Source organism: Panthera tigris, chromosome B3, assembly GCF_018350195.1.
Source record: "Panthera tigris isolate Pti1 chromosome B3, P.tigris_Pti1_mat1.1, whole genome shotgun sequence".
NCBI classification, from domain to species: Eukaryota; Metazoa; Chordata; class Mammalia; order Carnivora; family Felidae; genus Panthera; species Panthera tigris.
The window spans coordinates 118,511,318-118,530,706 of NC_056665.1; the positions used below are offsets into that span (position 1 = coordinate 118,511,318).

The 19,389-nt window shown below is 40.4% G+C and overlaps 2 protein-coding genes across 17 annotated transcripts in view; one reads left to right on the plus strand and one right to left on the minus strand.

The window, feature by feature from the left end:
* The window catches only part of ENTPD5 (ectonucleoside triphosphate diphosphohydrolase 5 (inactive)), a 45,233-nt gene extending 33,753 nt beyond the window's left edge, over nt 1-11,480 (minus strand). For 5 of the 9 annotated variants that reach the window (XM_042990101.1, XM_042990103.1, XM_042990106.1 and 2 more), the window contains exons 1-3: nt 11,289-11,329; nt 8,756-8,862; nt 2,778-2,844 (exon numbers count right to left, since the gene is read on the minus strand). The gene's annotated coding sequence lies outside the window, so the exon portion shown is untranslated. Of the gene's footprint in view, nt 1-2,777; nt 2,845-6,273; nt 6,353-8,755; nt 8,863-10,913; nt 11,178-11,288; nt 11,330-11,462 lie in introns of those variants that run through there. The other 4 variants (XM_042990104.1, XM_042990102.1, XM_042990100.1 and 1 more) reach the window with 3 other exon arrangements.
* Nucleotides 11,465-19,389, plus strand: part of BBOF1 (basal body orientation factor 1) — a 54,185-nt gene continuing 46,260 nt past the window's right edge. For all 8 annotated transcript variants that reach the window (XM_007095073.3, XM_042990092.1, XM_042990094.1 and 5 more), the window contains exons 1-2: nt 11,465-11,608; nt 15,639-15,867. In XM_007095073.3, coding sequence (XP_007095135.1) covers nt 11,553-11,608; nt 15,639-15,867 — 285 coding nt within the window. In that variant the 5' untranslated portion in view covers nt 11,465-11,552. The remainder of the gene's footprint in view (nt 11,609-15,638; nt 15,868-19,389) is intronic.

Consider the following 19,389-nt stretch of genomic DNA (forward strand, 5'->3'; position numbering starts at 1 on the left):
GCGGGGCTCAATTTCATGAACCAGGAGATCATGACCTGAGCCAAAATCAAGAGTATAATGCTTAACTGATAGCCACCCAGGTGCCTTGCCTCATTTTTTTTTTTATGTTTATTTTTGAGAGAGACAGAGCATGAGCGGAGCAGGAGGAGGGGCAGAAAGAGAAGGGGACAGAGGGTGCAAAGTGGGCTCTGCCCTGACAGCAGTGAGCCTGGTGTGGGGCTCGAACTCCCAAACCATGAGATCATGACCTGAGCCAAAGTTGATGCTTATAAGACTGACTGAGCCACCCAGGCGCTCCATTTCTTTTTTAAACGTTTATTTATTTCTGATAGAGGGCGTACAAGTGGGGGAGGGGCAGAGACAGAGAGAGGGAGAGAGAGAATCCCAAGCAGGCTCCATGCTGTAAGCACAGAGTCCAACATGGGGCTCGATCTCACAAACCATGAAATCACATCCTGAGCCAAAATCAAGAGTCAGACACTTAACTGAGTCACCCAGGTGTCCCTCAATGATATGAACTCTTAAAAATTAAAAACAATAATGGACTTTTAGTTTCTCTGAAAATATCACATCCCACCACTTGATGCTTTCCATTGTTTCTGTTATAGTCCCAATATTTTACTTAACATCATTAAAGTCAGAAAAACTACAATTCATACAAACATCCTGCTTGTTCCTAAGGGTGAAAGGAATTTAAATACTTCAAAAAAGTCAAATATATTTAGGAAAGAGTAGGAAAAAAGTAAACAAGTCACTATATTTGTTAAAATTATAGGTATCCATTAATAACTGAATACTAAACCTAACAGTGAAATGAAATACTAAATCAAGGAAGGTATAAAGTGAAAATATTTATATTAACTTATATTGTTTAAATGTAAATATTTAAAAATATTTATAACAAATTTCTTCATGCTATATACAGGAAGAAAATTTCTAATCAGATAATAGTAGCATTAATACTTAGGTACTGAAGAGATATTTGGTAGAAAGGGATAAGACTAACAACTGGCACAGATACAAAATCCACTGAAAAATTCTGTAACAAGCATTTTTCAAGTATCAACAAAATAAAAAAGTTATTAAATAATCAATTAGATCCCTGCCAAAAAGTAAGACCTGTATAACATAATAATAAACCGTAGTAAGAGCATGGAAACTACAAGAGGAGAGATTGGACAGGAGGAATTTTCCAACATAGGAGTTGTGCTGACAGAGGAGAGGAGTCTTGCCCCGAGGGCTCAGCTCAAATCTGACCACACTGTCCCAAGTGGATTCACAGATCAGAAGGGGGCGTTGAATGAGATCTTTTAAGGGCTCTCCAACCCTAAGATCAAACACTCCCAATGAATAAATTAAAATTGATACATTGGTAGTTACCAACAAATATAAAATTTTTTCCTATAAACATCACTTCTTTCTGTATTTTATTCCATTTTATTCAAAACATTATTAGACAAGGGTCAAACAGGCCCATTCTATACAATGAAACCATTTGGGTGTTATACCAAAATGAGATCAGGCAGTGCCTGACTTCATTCTTCATTGTTTCAGGCTTGACTTAGCTACGATAATCACTGCATGGGGAAAGCTGTTGCTCTTGCTGCCTCTTTCTTCACAAGTCACAAGGCCTTTTCTTACCCATTCATTAAAGTGAAAAACCTTTAGACAGGAAGATACTACCAGTCAGGAGAGGGTTAATATTGTCCCAATGAGCAAATATATTGAAAACCTAAGGAAATAACTATCTCTGCCTTTGAACTCCTATCCATTGTGGGAGGCACTTATGTGCAGAAGAGTATCTGCAAGGATCAGTGCCCTTTGTCACTGTTTACACTGGAATTTGTGGGAAGGGAAGTGAAAACCTATTTTCCCTTTCTTATTATCAAATGAAAAATAGCTACTGCTTTAAAAACATTAAATCAAAATGAAAAAATGAGAAAGACTGAAATATTAAAGGATACCTTATATATAAAGCAAGGAATAGGACTTCCACATAAATACATTTCTTCCAAATGTGTCTGAGATGCTTCCCCTTTAAATAACATTTTTATTTTAACAATGTTTGCTACCAATATTTTTCTAAAATTTTTTTATGTTTTGAGAGAGAGCAAGTGTGAGTGGGGGAGGGGCAAGAGAGACAGAGAATCAGAAGCAGTCTCTGAGCACTGTCAGCATGAAGCCCCATCCCCATGTGGGGCTCGATCTCACGAACCATGAGATCATGACCTGAGCTGAAATCAAGAGTCCACCACTTAATTGACTGACTCACGCAGGTGCCTCTGCTACAAATATTTCTCAAGTGACTTATGATTTAGGGTCATGATTATGATCAGCAGTTATATTTTTCTGTAAACTTGGGATGCCTCTAGGTGTTAGAGTTCTATAGGATTGTTTGCCTTTCTGGCACCAAACAGTCCCAGAATGCTATGCTTTTTGAGCTAGTTTCCCTGGACATGATGCTATGTTATCACTGATTAGTGTTGCCATGGGCCTGATTCCTTCAATAAACTGTCATCATGTAGTATTTTAAAATCTTTAAAATCATGGGGATGTAAATCAGAAAGCCATAATTATTAGACTTTTATGTCAACTTATGCAAATGAGGGCCTAAAAGAATAAAGGTTTGTGACAAAAGAATAGACTTTGTGACAGCGCTTTAGTGGCTCATAGATCCCTTTCCATTTACTGTAAGCTCTCAGCTAGGAACAGAAAGCAGAATGTACAGAAATCTGACCTATGAAAAAGTGGGGTATTACTTTATATTGGCTACTTACCAATATTTTCTTCTTCTTCTTCTGGACATTCCCTTGTTTCCTTCAACTAATGTGCCATTTTTTCAACCTGTAGAAGATGGACGTGGATAATCATAAGAGCAAAGTTCTCTCTTTTCTCTCATCAGCATGCTTATTTTTGATGCAATTATCTCTTTCCACACTTGTTTCCAACTATTCAGTCTTTGGAAACCAGATCACCATACTCATCACCTGACTTGCAGTTTAGTACTCTTGGGCTCTTTCTCCTCTTCCATACTTTCTTCTTATTCAAACTACAACCACAGCCACTCTTATAAAGTCACTTGTTTATAAAATCAGCAACAGCCAAGGGAGGCAAGTCACACTCCCTCTAAAAGATAGTGTATATTTTTGTATAAATGTATGTGTGTAAATGTATGGGAGGCAGTGACTAAGGAGCTAATCCATAAAAAAAGTGGATAAAATCTAGCTTTGCACTTTGTCGAGTCTTTTTTTTTGGCTGTAAAGAATTCAAGTAAGAAGTTGTATGGAGCGCCTGGGCGGCTCTGTCAGTTAAGTGTCAACTCTTGGTTTTGGCACAGGTCATGATCTCAGTTTTGTGGGTTCAAGCTTTGCATCAGGCTCTGTGCTGGCAGTGCAGAGCCTGCTTGGGACTCTCTCTCTCCCTCTCTCTCTGCCCTTCCCACACTTGCATTGTTCTGTCTCTAAATAAATAAATAAATAAATAAATAAATAAATATTTATATTTGTATTTATTATAAATAAATTATAAACAAAAAAATAAAGGTTTAAAAAACAAAACAAGTTGTGCGTTCCACAGTGTGATCAAGAGCAGCCACTTACTATACATGTATGAGTACATGGTTACAAGGGACCAAGCCAATCCTAGTCCAAGGTACATATCCACAAGAATTGAAGATAGGGACTCAAATATTTCTACACCAATGTTCCTAGAGCATTATTCACAACCACCAGAGGTGGAAACAATCCAAGTGTCCATCAATAGATATGTAAATAAAACATGACCATATATCCAATAAAATTTTATTTATCTGTAAGAAGGAATGGAGTTCTGGGGCACCTGGCTGCTTCAGTCAGAAAAGCATGCGACTCTTGATCTCGGGGTCATGAGTTCGAGCCCCACACTGGGTGTAGACATTACTTAAATAAACTTAAAAAAAAAAGCCAAGAATGAAATTCTGATTCATGCTACAAATATGAATGAATCTTAAAAACATTATGCTAAGTGAAAGAAGCCAGATACAAAAAGACATATATGATTCCAATTATACAAAATATCTAGACGAGGTAAATTCAGACAGACAGAAATTAGATTATAGGTTATCAGGGATTGAGGGGAGGGGAGAATGGAGTTACTGCTTAACAAGTCCAGAGTTTCTGTTTAGGGTGATGACAGAGTTTTGGAAATAAGACAGCAGTGACGATTATAAAACACTGTGAAGATAATATCACTGAATTGAACACTTAGAATGGTTAAAATGGCAATTTTTATGTAATATATTTTACCACAATAAAAACTTTTTATTTTTAAAAAATTTTTAGTGTTTATTTATTTTGAGAGAGAGAGCTCACAAGCACATGTGAGCAGGGGACAAGCAGAGAGAGAGAGAGGGAGAGAAAGAATCCCAAGCAGGTTCTAACACTCAATTCTTGGAGCCTGAGATGGGGCTCCATCCCAGGACAGCAAGATCATGACCTAAGCCAATATCAAGAGTCAGGTGCTTAACTTACCAACCACCCAGCTGCTCCAGTAAAAACTTTTTTAAAAAAAGCATATGGGAGGTGCCTGGCTTGCTCAGGCAGTAAAGCATGCAAGTCTTGATCTCAGAGTCATGAGCTCAATCCCCACATTGGGCATAGATTACTTTAAAAAAAAAAAAAAAAAAAGGCAGATAGAACCAAATATAAGATCATAAGAGGAAAAACACTGGCTACTAGTTACTATTTTAGTGGAGCAACAGTTATTACACTTCATTCTTGGTATATCTCATGGGTACACAGCCAATTACGATTTAAACTCTGAAGGGTAGTACTGATACTCAGAATACATATTTAAGCTTTGAATTTATACAGTATCTTCCATTCTTCCAGAAAGAGAAACTTACCTATGCAACATAAATCTGAAAATTATACATTCAAGAGAGGATTCAAACAAGGTTGAAAATATAGGGCCCCCAAAACAAAACGTTTTTAAGAAAGGTCTTCATACATTTTGTTGACTATAACTTAAAAACTTCCCCCAGTATGCTCTTGGAATCCAAGGATGGAATGAGTGGTATCTACTTCTAAGCATGCAATCTTGGGGCTCCTGGGTGGCTCAGTTGGTTGAGCATCTGACTTTGGCTCAGGACATGATCTTGTGGTTCGTGGGTTCAAGCCCCACGTCAGGCTTACTGCTGTCAGCCTGTCAGTGTAGAGCCCACTTCAGATTCTCTGTCTCCCTCTCTCTGTCCCTTCCCCACCTGTGCTCTCCCGAAAATAAACATTAAAAAAAAAAAGAATTTAAACATGCAGTCTTGACATTTCAATTAAGTTTTCCTTTGAAAAACACTTAATATTGTGTGTATGTCAATACACTAAACTCAAAACAAGAGACACTTGAAACTGGCATCTCCAAATGCCCCCATTCCTTGGCACCCTTGTACCACATACATAGAGAGGGTTAAATAGACTCTCTTACTTCCTTTTTTGTTAGTGGCATCACAGATTTCCTAATTCACAACTCAAAATCCTCATCATCTTTGAATTCTTCTCTCTTATACCTTCTATATTCCAACTATCATCAAGAACTGGTGATTTTTCCTTTGCAGTATCTTTCTAATCTTTTTCTCTTGTTTACCTCCTAGTCCTCCTGTTAATATCTAAATTCTGGCCTTTATTACTTCAGACTTGGACTATTACAGCTTCTTAAATCGTCTTCCAATCACCGATGTCTCTGTTGTCAAATATATGCCAATGTTTTCCTAAAATGTTTTCATCATCTTCCCACTAGATTTTAACCCACAGCATGTCAGGAATTCATTGACCTTTGAACACTATCCAACCTGGCATATATGTTTAACTAACCAATGTTTGTTGAATGAATACATAGTATCACAATACATAAATCACCTTTCTTTTTTATTTTTATTTTTAGAGAAAGAGCACATGAGCAGGGAAGAGGGGGAGAGAGAGAGAGAGAGAGAGAGAGAGAGAGAGAGAGAGAGAGACTTAAGCAGGTTCCATGTTCAGTGTGAAGCCCAACTTGGGACTCAATCCCACAACCCTGTGATCATGACCTGAGCTGAAATCAAGAGTCAGATGCTCAACTGACTGAGCCACCCAGGCTCCCCTCCTCACTCTCTTTAAAACTTTCATTAATTTCCCACTATGTATTACAGAAGGCACAAACTCAAATACCTAAATACTTACTGGGGCCAAGCAGGAAATGTGAGTAAAGTTGCAAACCAACAGGAAGTGGTGGGGACAATGACAAACTAGAGAGTACATATCCTACCTACGCTGGCAGCTGCTTGCTGCTGCCACAATGAAAGATAGGTCCAGTACTTCCAGGTCTTCTGATTTTTCAAGATAAGCTGAAAGTACAGATTTCTTTGTAGAATTTGGTTTTTAAATAGTGACAACTAATTCCATTTAAAAATTTTAAAAACCCCCCAAAAAAAAAACCCAAAAGCCAGGCAAAGCACACCTATGAGCCAAATCCAGCCGTCAAGTTACAAGTTGGTGACTCTGCTCTGTAGGATAAAGGACAAACTCCCTAACATTTGAAGTCCATCACTGTGAATCCCAGGCTAACTTACCAAAGTCTTTTGCCCACTATTTTCATATAAGAACCCTCTGCTCTAGTCTAGCAGTTTTCAAACTTTAGGCTGTATCAGAATCACCTGGAGGGTTTGTTAAAACACAGACTGGTGGGCCTCACTGCCCGTTCTGATTCAGCATGTCTCAAGTATGGCCTGAGAACTTCCATTTCTAAGCCGTAACAAGTTCCCAGGTGATGCTGATGCTACTTGTCCACGGACCACACTTTGGGAACCACTGCTCTAGTTAAACACTTCATTGTCTCTAATACACACTGAATTTTGCTCACATGATTCTACCTTTCCAGAAAGCCTTCCCTCTTCTTTTCAGCCCACCTCCTTCTGCAAACTTTCTCTGAATATGACAATCTTCCATACCACCAAATTCCTACAGCACTTATTGTCCATACCATGTTCCCCTTATCCATCACTGCTTGGTGGTTTTTTGTTTGTTTTTTTGTTTTTGTTTTTTTTTATTGTTAACTGTTTGTATATAGGTGCCAGTGAAGTTTTGTACTCTCGGAGATCACTGTTTGGGTCACTACTTTATACACCTGACTGTAAACCACCTGAAGGCTTGTAGCCCTCAAGCTATCAGGTAGCATGGTATACAAGTTGGTACTCATTAAACATTTCTCTTTCTTTAGGATTTTATTTTTAAGTTAGCTCTACATCCAATGTGGGGCTCAAACTTACAACATTGAGACCAAGAGTTACATGCTCTATTGACTGAGCCAGTGAGGAGGCACCTCCTCCCTAAATGTTTCTTTCTTTTTAAAAAAATTGTTTTAATCTTTATTTTTTTTAATATGAAATTTATTGTCAAATTGGTTTCCATACAACACCCAGTGCTCATCGCAACAGGTGCCCTCCTCAATGCCCATCACCCTCTTTATTTATTTTTGAGAGAGAGACACCATGTGAGCAGGGGAAGAGCAGAGAGAAAGGGAGACACAGAATCCGAAGCAGGCTCCAGGCCCTGAGCTGTCAGCACAGAGCCCGACGTGGGCCTCGAACTCACAAACTGTGACACCATGACCTGAGCCAAAGTCAGACACTTAACCGATTGAGCCAGTCAGGTGCCCCTCTTTTTTTTCTTAATGTTTGTTTATTTTTGAGAGAGAGAGAGAGCGAGCGAGAGCACAAGCAGGAGGGAGAGGGCAACACAGAATCCAAAGCAGGCTCCAGGCTGTGAGCTGTTAGCACAGAGCCCAATGCAGGACTCAAACCCACAAACTGTGAGATCATGACCTGAGCTGAAATCAGATGCTTAATGGACTTAGCCACCCAGGTGTCCTGTTACTAAACGTTTCTTAAATGAACATCTAACGGATCCATGAAATCAAAGTACAGATAAGTGAGCCTGAAATTTTGGTGTATTACTTTTCTTAGAGAACTTTTAGTCCTGTGTAATGGCTTTGTCAGAATGGACAACTAATAAAAATCGGATATTTTGCAAATAAATTGCCAGTGGTAATGATTCTGTAGCAACACATTTTGTATAAAAATAGAAGTCAATGGTAAAAAAAAACAAAAAAAAACAAAAAAAAACACAGATTTCAAAATTGGTAACAGTAAATCTTTGATCTCAAGGATTCCTTATCCCCTGCAAGGATGTGAACTAGTCCACATCACAACATAATACCTATTTAATAGAATTCTGTATTTGTACAATGTGCAATAAAAAAGATGAAAGTAAGTCACTCCCCATGATATTCAGAAATACTCATCAGTCACTTCAGACATAGTTTGGATAATATACTTATGCATGATTCTAAATGCTAAGTGAAAACAAAATCAAAAGCTGTTTGTTCACCTACTCACTTCCACCTAGAGTCACATCTGCTATCATGTGATTTCAAGGATGAATTAGGCGTATAAACTAGGGTCTTCAGGTTAAACCAGAATAAAGCCACAGATGACTTTACAGAGTAAACCCTATTTGGGAACTACTAGAAGAAAAAATCAGAAATACCATATATTCTGATACGTAGTCCTATGTTATTTGGCTTTTTTTTTTTTTTTTAACAACTCCACACTTGATATTAGCATCAACAAGATAAGAGAAAAGTTATCATTTAGGTAAAGACAGAGAGTCCAATTCAGAAAGAAAAACAACAAAAACCACCCAGAAGTCTATGAAGTACATTTACAGCTTTAAGATAGCAGAGATGTTACCTTCTATCAGGATACTTGTCCTACCTACTAGGACCATAATGATCTTGTCTGCATGAGGATTCAGCCAAGACACTCCACACTTCTATGTTGAGTAGGTACCACGCAAACTGGGGGAAAAAAGAATTGTAAAGCCAAATCAACAAAACATTAAGTGGACTATTCCAAGTTTAAAAGCATTAGTATTCTAAAAACAAAGAAAATTTATTCAGCAAGATAATCCTGAAACTTCACAGTAAACCTACCAGAAATTATGGAATATTACCAGATTAATTGCTAAATAGCAACTTCCTACTCTACTATCTGTATCATCAGATGTTTCTTACTAATAGATGACTGAATAACATCAAGTTCTTTGGCAGAGAATGTGGAGGTTCAGAAGACTGAAGACTCTAGACCTACTTCTACTATAGTATAAATATAGGCCTTTCTCTTAGCCCTATTCATATCACAACAGTTTTAACTACAAATCAAACTATGGTCAATAAAAATGTATGATTAAATAACTACAAAGTGCATGCAATTAAAGTATGTGTCTATCAAGAAATCTCATTACAATCAAATTTTCATTTTATAAATGAATCTACAGGCCTGTGTTCAAACAAGGAAAGTCTTGGACTGACTTGCATATTGTACAGTAACCAATTTTTAGAATGAACTCCAAATATACAGCCCGTAATAGAAGATGCCCTAACCTCTGTTTTCTGCCAGTTATCAATAGGGTACATCTTCAGAACCTTAGACAAAAACTCATCATAACTTTATGAATTCCTTATCAGAGTAAACCCCTTCAATGCACGGTGATTCCACCAAGGACCCATCAGAGTGAGGCATACAAACAGAAAATGCACCAGAAATACAGTAAGCTACCAAAGGGCAGGGGATGGAGGGTTGGGCAAAACAAGTGAAGGGGAGTGGGAGACGCAGGCTTCCAGTTATGCAATGAATAAATCATGGGAATAAAAGGGACTTAGGGAATAAGTTAAGGCATAGGAAATATAGTCAATGATACCATAATAGCATCATAGTGACTTATGGTAGGTACATTTGCGTGAGCATAACGCCTAGAGAAAGTGAATCACCTGAAACGAATGTAGCACTGCGAGTCAACTATACTCAAAAACAAAAACAAAAAAGAGAGAGAAAGCTAAGATCATGTTAACACACAGTAGGTCTAAAAAGATTTTCAGGGAGCCTGGGTGGCTCAGCCGATGAAGCGTCTGACTTTAGCTCAGGTCGTATCTCACAGTTTCTGAGTTTGAGCCCGCCTCTCGCCCCCCCCCCCCCGCCCCCCCCTGCCCATTGGGCTCTGTGCTGACAGCTCAGAGCCTGGAGCCTGCCTCGGATTGTCTCCCTCTCTCTCTGCCCCTCCCCCGCTCACACTCTTGTCTCTCTCAAAAATAAAAACATTACAAAAAAATTCTTAAAAAAGTTTAGCGCTTATTGCAAATCAGCATGTTCCTTCTATCCACACAATTCAAAAACAAACTACATAATCAAAGAGAAAAAAAAAAAAAAAAGGAGGGGGACATTAGGCCAAAGACCTCTGGAAGAGGTGTAGGGATTAAGTTCTCCCTAAAGAAATGGAGAGGGAAGATGTAGAAAGAAGTCTTAAAAGAAATTTTAAATTCAATTTGAAATGAAGAATAACGCAGAGCAGAGCTTCTGCAAATTTCCTAACCGTTGTCTTGGCACCCAGAGTTCCCATCGTTCTCAAAGACTAACTCTCACTGAATGAAGGCATAATTACAAAGGTCCTCTGAAAAAGGAGAACAATACTTTTGAGTACTCCTTTTCATTCGTGTGCCCAGGGGAAAAAAAACACCAAAAGGCAAGAGGTTCCAACTTTAGGCAACCTGCAGAAAAGGGGGCTGCGGACGAGTCAAGCATCAGCAAAAAGGGAATCGGGCTGTTCTGGGTGGGCAGCCTCGGGCACATGGAAGGGAATGGGGCGGAGGGCCTGCCCCCCCGAGCTCTCCTCGTGGCCCCGCCGCCTCTCCCACCCCAGCTGACAGCACTTTTCTCCTCGCCGGAGCTTCTCCCACCCCAGGTGACAGCACTATGCCAGCCTCACTCCCAACCACCGCCCTGGGAAAAGTCCTCAACGGCCTCATCGAAATGTGTTTGGCCTCGGAAGTCCGCCGGATGCGCCGTCCCTTACATAATTAGCCAGAGTTAGAAGCCAGGAGTGGGATAAGGAAACCAAGAGTCAGGGCAGCTTCGGGAGAGGCTGAGGCGGCGCAGGCGGCTGCAGCCACGCTGGCTGTGGTGTGAGGCAAGGGGCGGACGCGCCTGCAGGACGCGAAACGCTGTAAAGCCGGCGCGGGGTGGCGCTCCGACCACTGCGGCGGGGAAGCCCGGCCCGCAGGGAAGCAAGCCTCCTGAGGTGAGGGCACAACGACCGTCGCGCCGCCGGAAACGCCCGGCCTGCAGGACGTCACGCCGCTGCCCCGGACGGGCCCGCTTCGAGCCCCCACTAGGCCACCCAGCCCCGTCCCGGGGCCGACACTAGCGCCTCTGCGGCCCGCACACTCACCGCGCGCGCGCGCGCCGCTCGGCGCGGCCGCCCGCCCTCCACACGACCTCCGCCCCGCCCCCCCCCCCCCGCCCGGCCCGCAGACGGGGCCCCTTTGCGGCGGCGGCGTCGGGGCTACGTCACGGGCGCGTGCGCTCTCCGCGCGCACTGGCAACGGCTGCGGCGGAACGTTACCCGCTTGGCGTGCTGGTTTCCTTAGAAACGGAGCCGGCCGGGCGGCGGCAGAGAAACGTCGGTTACAGTGGGGTCCCTGGTGAAGCCAAGATGCCGTCTAAGGGAAAGGACAAAAAGAAAGGCAAGAACAAAGGCAAAGACAAGAAGTAAGGAGAGGCCACCCGGGGTTCCTCTCTCCCTGGGCCTACCCTCCGATGATTCGGAGCTGGGAGCCGCCTGCAAGCTGGGGCTGGTCAGCTGGCTAACTGCCGTCCTCTTGCTCTCCCCGCTTCTGAAAAGGACAGCCCGCATTGTTCAGAAATTCCCCAAATGCATGCCAAACCATACTGCTCCAACCTAGACAATGGAATGTGAGATTTGGGACCCTGAATAATTTAGACACAGCCCCTGCCTGTGAGTAATACGTTAACGGTGGAAGCAGATACATTACCAAAGAATGGAGTAGAAGACCAAATGAACTAGGTGGGTGCTAGTGGAGAGAAAAAGATCTGGGAATGAGGAGGAAGGATTGGTTCTGACACTAGAAGTGAAGGTCAAACTTCAGAATAACATTTCTTGGTATATTGAAGGTCCTCTAGACCAGCGCTGTCCAATAGGGTAGTGATCAGCCATTTGTGGCTACTAAACTAAAATTAATTAAAATTAAAACTTCAGATCCTTAATTGTATTGGCTACATTTCATATGCTCAGTAGGCTACTGGTGACTGTTTTGGACCACCTAGGTATAGTACATTTCCATCACGACAGAAACTTCTATCAGACTGTATTGCTTTAGAACAGTGGTTCTCAACTGGTGGTGATTTTGGCTCCCAGGGGACATTTGGCACTATCTAGAGACACTTTTGGTTGTCACATCTAGGGATGTGTGCTACCGGCATCCAGTGGGTAGAGATCAAGGATACTGTTAAACATCCTGCAGTGCTCTGGCCAACTCCCACCTGCACCCCAAACAAAGAATCATTTGGCTTAGGATGTCGGTAGTGCCACGACTAGGAAGCCCTGCTCAAGCCTATAAGCTTCTCTTGGGACGCCTGGGTGGCTCAGTCAGTTAAGCGTCTGACTTTGGCTCAGGTCATGATCTCATGGTTTGTGAGTTCGAGCCGCACATCAGGCTCTGTGCTGACAGTGCAGAGCCTGCTTGGGGTTCTCTCTCCCTCTGTCTCTGCCCCTGCCCTTCTCACACTTTCTCTCTCTCTCACAATAAATAAATAAATGAAATGAAAAATGAAAGACTATAAGCTTCTCTAGAATAGGCACTTAGCATTATTCACCATATCTCCAGCTCCTAGCAAAAAGTCTAAAACATAGTGGATGCTTATTATTTGTTAAATAAAAAAATTAAGGTGTCTGCTTGTGTATACTGCAACTTGAATCTTTTCTTTTTTCCATGGGAGCTATGCTCTGGGTTTGTTTTGTGTGTGTGTGTGTGTGTGTTTGTTTTTTGTTTTTTGTCTTGCCCCTAGACTGAGAGATCTCTGCTTTGTTGTTGAGAATATCTTGAACATCTAGAGAATCTCTGAGTGATTGAAGTAGTTTCTTGGGGCTTTTGAAGGATTCCTTTTGGTTCAAAGGAAAACCTAAAAGATTTGACCAAATTGGGTAATTGTTCAGATTTCCCCAAACTGATCAGAATGCCTGAAGTAGGTATTGCTCTAGCAGGCTTGGAGTTGCTGCTGGATTGCCACTAGATCTGTTGAGTGACTCTACTGGTTCATTGGAATCATACATGGTGTCTAGCATCACTATGTATGGGGCCATAAGGGAATCCCCCAAACTTGTAAAGTTTATGTGTACTCAGTACAGAAAGTTTAGGAAATGTGGGTAGTCAAGGCAGAAAACAAAAATCACTTGTAACCCCAGTATCCGAAGTTAACCACTAATATCCTTTGGGATATTCTTTTTTTCTTTATAAAATGATAGCCCACAGTACATATTTACTTGTAACTCCCCCACTCCATGTATTAATATAAGTATTCTTCTACAGTGTTATTTTTTCTTTTTTACATAATTGCACAGTCTAGTACTTTTTAAAAGTCCCAAGGGATGGGACGCCTGGGTGGCTCAGTTGGTTGAGAGTCAACTTTTGATTTCGGCTCAGGTCATGATCCCAGGGTCATAGGATCCAGCCCCATGTCGGGCTCTGTGCTGAGCATCAAGCCTGCTTAAGATTCTGTCCCTCTGCCCCTCTCCCCTGCTCACATGCACGCGTGCTCTCTCTCAAACAAAATTTAAAAATTAAAAAAAAAAAAAAATAGGGACGCCTGGGTGGTTCAGTTGGTTAAGCGTCCAACTTCCACTCAGGTCATGATCTTGCAGTCTGTGAGTTCAAGCCCTGCATTGGGCTGTTTGCTGACAGCTCAGAGGCTGGAGCCTGCTTCAGAGTCTGTGTCTGCCTCTCTCTATGCCTCTCCTCCTCTTGCGCTCTGTCTCTCTCGCTCAAAAATAAAATAAACATTACAAAAAAGATTTTTAATAAAAGTGCCAAGGGCTTATCGCATTCTCAAATTCTTGGAACTCACTAGCATATGTTTTCTATTTTTGACCATGTGTCTACAGTACATCTTTCAGCAATGAGAAACATTGAAGGTAACAGACCTCTTATTCCTTGGATTTTTCCATGACTCAATTTGAGAAATACTGCTTTGTTTTTACAGTCAGTATTAGTGATTCTCTTATGAGAAATCCTATCTGCATCAACTGCTCTGTGCAGCTTAGACCTGATAACCTTCAGGAAGCAACTGGACGATTATAGCAAGGCAGTATATCCCTACTGCCTAAATCATGTTGGAAAGGGAGGTCAAAGCTATAACAAGCTAGGGAGTTGGAGGTGGGGCTGGCCTTAATTTGGAGAGAACAGTGGGACCGGAAAAGAATGGAGAACCAGGAGTAGGGGGTTGGGGATGGAGGGTGATAGTATAGAAAGGTCCACATATACCTATATATGAAAATATTTAGAGTTCAAATACTGAAGTCTTTTTTTTTTTTAAGTTTATCTTGAGAGAGCACGTGTGAGCACACACACAAGTGGGGGAAGGGTAAAGAGGGGGTGAGAGAGAGAATCTCAAGCAGGCTCTGCACTTAGTCAGAGCAGCACCCAATACAGGGCTTGAAACCATGAACCTTGAGATCATAATCTGAGCTGAAATCAGGAGTCTGATGCTTAACTGACCAAGCCACCCAGGCACCCCCAGGTGAAGTCTTACTTATTATCTGAATATTTATATATCCAGTGCCTACTATATATAAGGTATGTTGTTTTGTCATTCCTTGTACAACAAATCTTTACTTTGAAAAACTCTCCTTTAATCTTTGAAGGCATAGATTAATCACCTTAATCTTGAAGCCATACTTTATTATTATGATTTTTTAATTTCTTCTTTACCTCTGTATAACGATTATGGTTTGTTTCTCAACCATCCTTGAAGCCTGGTGCATGTGGCACCAGCTGATAAAAGTATTTAACATACTTGTTCAAGTGACTTGATCTTTTGTCAAAGGCCTAGCCAGAAAATCCCCCCAAAAAACAACCTACAACAAAACCAAAACTAGGTTTGGGGTGGGTGGAAGATTACAGAACAAGGGACTTAAAGTTATAGTTACACTATGCATGTATCATCATAAAGAAGGGGAACTAAGGTAATGGATTTGCAGTACAAGAATCAAGGTCTAAAACTGGGTGAGTAGGAATAGAAAAGACAGTTCAAATATGAGAAAAAGGAGTAAGGGGCACCTGGGTGGTTCAGTCAGTTAAGCAACTGATTCTTGGTTTTGGCTCAGTTCAAGATCTCACAGTTCATGAGTTCTCCCTCCCTCTCTCTGCTCCTCCCCCACTCACACTGTCTCTGCCTCTCTCAAAATAAATAAACTCAAAAAAAATTTTTTTAAGTAAATGAAGATATGGAAGATTTATGAAATGAATTTGCCTTACCATGCCTTTCTTCTTTGTTTTTTCAGTCTCTCAGAGTTATGCTCCAAAGCTCCCCTCTTCCAAGAAGAGTCACCCAATTAACTCCTTTATCAAGCAAATGTGTATTTCCTATTAACTCATTTATCCAACAATATTTGCTTATATGTGCCAGGCAATGCCAAGCAAAACAAAAAGTAATAAAGAGAAAGGTATAGTTCTAATATAGTAGAGTAATTGTTATATGCTCTCAATGTCCTCTTCCCACGCAGGAAGATAATAAAAGCCGATGAATCTGCAGTGGACAGAGCCAAGGCCAGTGCCTCCCTCTGGGAGGCCAGGCTAGAAGTCACAGAACTCTCGAGGATTGAGTATCGTGATACTTCGCGGAGACTGGCAAAAAGTAATGAGGAGTTAAAGAAACAGCAGTATAAAATGGAGAAAGACACAATGTCTGTATTAAGTTACCTGAAGAAGCAGGATCAGGAGAAAGATAATATGGTATGTAGGTAGAAATCCTCCTGAGCCTCAATAACTACCTCTGTTATACTTGAAGCAGGATGCTATTTCTTTTTTTTTTTTACTTTATTTATTTAAATCACATTTTTTTAATTAAAAAAAAATTTTTAACATTTATTCATTTTTGAAAGGCAGAGACAAAGTGTGAATGGGGGAGGGGCAGAGAGAGAGGGAGACACAGAAACAGAAGCAGCCTCCAGGCTCTGAGCTATCAGCACAGAGCCCGACGCGGGGCTCGAACTCATGGACTGGGAGATCATGACCTGAGCCGAAGTCGGCCACTTAACTGACTGAGCCACCCAGGCGCCCCTAAATCACATTTTTTAAATATATAATTTATTGTCAAATTGGTTTCCATACAACACCCGGTGCTCATCCCAACAGGTGCCCTCCTCAATGCCCATCACCCACTTTCCCCTCTCCCCCACCCCCCATCAACCCTCAGTTTGTTCTCAGTATTTAAGAGTCTCTTATGGTTTGCCTCCTTCCCTCTCTGTAACATTTTTTTTTTCCCTTCCCCTCCCCCAGGGTCTTCTGTTAAGTTTCTCAGAATCCACATATGAGTGAAAACATATGGTATCTGTCTTTCTCTGCCTGACTTATTTCAGGATGCTATTTCAAAATGACTTTACTATTAGAATTGGCTGTTATTTTCAGCCCTTGTCCTGTTGTTTTCTTGTCTGAAACAAAGATTGATGGTCATAAGGGGACATTAAGATCCATTTTATTTTAAGAAGAAGAACATATGACCTATGTGTTTTTGATATTGATAAATACTTTTAATGATTTGTAGAGGAATTCACCTTTAATCCATGATCACATGATTATGAACCCAGCAAGTTGAATCTCCTTTTTTTAGCCAGTTGAATCTTGAATTTATCTTCCTGTACTCTAAGTGTTGAGGGTAAAGCTACTATTTTAGATCTGGAAGGAAAAGGGAAGGGAACCAATATTTTGGAGCCCCTGTTTTATGCCAGGCACTATGCTAGGAAGTTTACCTCTTTTATCTCATTAAGGACTTTTAACAACTGCATGTAGCTACAATATTGTCATTCCCGTTTTACAAATTGACTCTCAGAAAGGTAACTTGCCCAAAGTCACACAGCCAGTAGGTGTTAAAGTGGAATTTAGGTGTAATTCCAAATTCTTCTCTTTCCCATTTGCCTCTATGAGCCCCATGGAGACCTAAGGGAATCTCTACCACGCTGAGGATGGTGTGCTCATTCCCATGTATGGTTTTGTACTTTAACTATTGATCATGCATTCTCAACATATTTTTTTTTTTTTACTCAACATCATGTTTTTGTGGTATATTCATTAAAATCACCTGATTCAGTTTATTTTGTAAAAAATTATATTGGGGCACCTGGGTGGCTCAGTCAGTTAAGCTCCTGACTTCAGCTGGGGTCGTGATCGCATGGTTTGTGAGTTCAAGCTTCTTGTCAGGCTGTGTACTGATAGCTCAAAGCCTGGAGCCTGCTTCGTATTCTCTGTCTCCTCTCTCTGCCCCTCCCCTACTCAGGCTCTGTCTTTCTCTCTCTCAAAAATAAACATTAAAAAAGTAAAAAATAAAAGAATGAAAATTTATAATGAGCATGCTTTATTTTTTCTTTAATTCTTATCTGCTTTGTAATATTCCAGCAAATAAATAAACCAAAACTTATTTATCCATACCCACTGTGAGTCAGACTCCCATTTTTTCATTATTACAAATAGACTTTCAGTGAATATTCTTGTGGATGTCTGCTTGTGTCCATGATGGAGAGTTTCTCTAGAGTAGACACTTAGAAGTTAAATTACTACATTATGAGGTTATGCATTGTTTCAGCTTCACAGGAGTTTAAATTGAGCTCCAAAGGGGTTATACCAATTTATGCCGTCACAAGTGATGTATTAGAGTGAGGTCCTGTTTGACCACATTTTTGTCAAAACTTGATATGTTACTTAGTTTTTGTTCAATTTTACAGGTGTAAATTGATATCTTGTTTTAATTTATATTTTCCTGATTATTAGTCATTTGAGCATCTTTTATATGATCCTTCGCTCATTCTTAATTGTTTATGCATTTGCTTCAGTACACATTGGAATTAATGCTGGTGTGATGCAAAACTTGGCTCCAGCATAAGGATGACATACAAATTCATGCCTCATTCCATAGCTTTTTCAAATACCACCTCTGCAGTCACACCTTTCCTCACTACTCTCCTTAAAGTTAAAAACAACCTCCCTTGTTTTTTCTCTGAAATATTTACTATCTTCTGTCATATTATATGTATGATAATTATATATTTGCTTATTGTCTCTTTTTCTGATTAGAATGAAACCTCACAGAAGTAAAGAATTTGGGGGCTTTTTTTTCCCTCAATGCTACACCTCCAGCATGTAGTGTAGGCCTAGCAAATAGTAGGCATTCATTAAAATATTTTTGCATGCATGAATGAATGGCTTGTGAGTATACTGATACTTTGAAAAAGTTAATAACAATCAAAACTAAGTTCAAGATGATAGTGAAAGCACACTACAGAAAGACTACTGAACATTTGTCTTGATTTTATATATTAAAGTAATTTTTTATGCATTACTGTTATTTTTTTTTACCTTCTTTCATGGGCAACTTCCATTTTTAAAATTACTGTCATTAGTAGGTTTAAAATTGTCTTCTATAAAGTATTATTCTAAAATAAGTTTTTAGGTCAAATAATTTTCCAAATTCATTACATAGAAGCTTTGTGGCCTGCATTAGCTAATTGATATTGATTTATGAGTATCATTTATATTTCCTGATTTTCATCTGCTTTTGTGTATCAGAGGTTAGCATCTGGCTATAGCAAATAACATAATTTTCTCACAATTATGGTTGACTACTGAAACCAAAGAGACTACCTTGGGAGGAAGAAGTATAGTAGATTCAATATATCCTGGTTAAGTAGCTCTCCTATAGTTTTGTTACTCATTCTGCCATATCCTAGAAATGTGTTATTAAGCTTTATATAGACTGTCTATAATCTTATTTCATGTTAATTATAGAAATAATAGAAATGAGGGGTGACTGGGTGGCTCAGTCAGTTGAACGACCAACTCTTTTTTTTTTTTTAATGTTTTTATTTATTTTTGAAGGAGAGACAGACAGAGCATGAGCGGGGGAGGAGCAGAGAGAGAGGGAGACACAGAATCCGAAGCAGGCTCCAGGCTCCGAGCTGTCAGCACAGAGCCCAACGGGGGGCTCGAACTCACGAACTGTGAGATCATGACCTGAGCTGAAGTCGGGTGCTTAACCGACTGAGCCACCCAGGTGCCCCTGAACGACCAACTCTTAATGTGGGCTCAGGTCGTGATATTGAGATTGTGGGATCAAGCCCCACATCAGGCTCTGTGCTGAGTGTGGAGCCTGCTTGGGATTCTCTCTCTCTCCCTCTCTCTCTGTTTGTCCCCTGCTCACTCTCTGTCTCTCAAATAAACAACAACAACAAAAAAGAAATGAAATGTTTTTTGGAAACATATCTT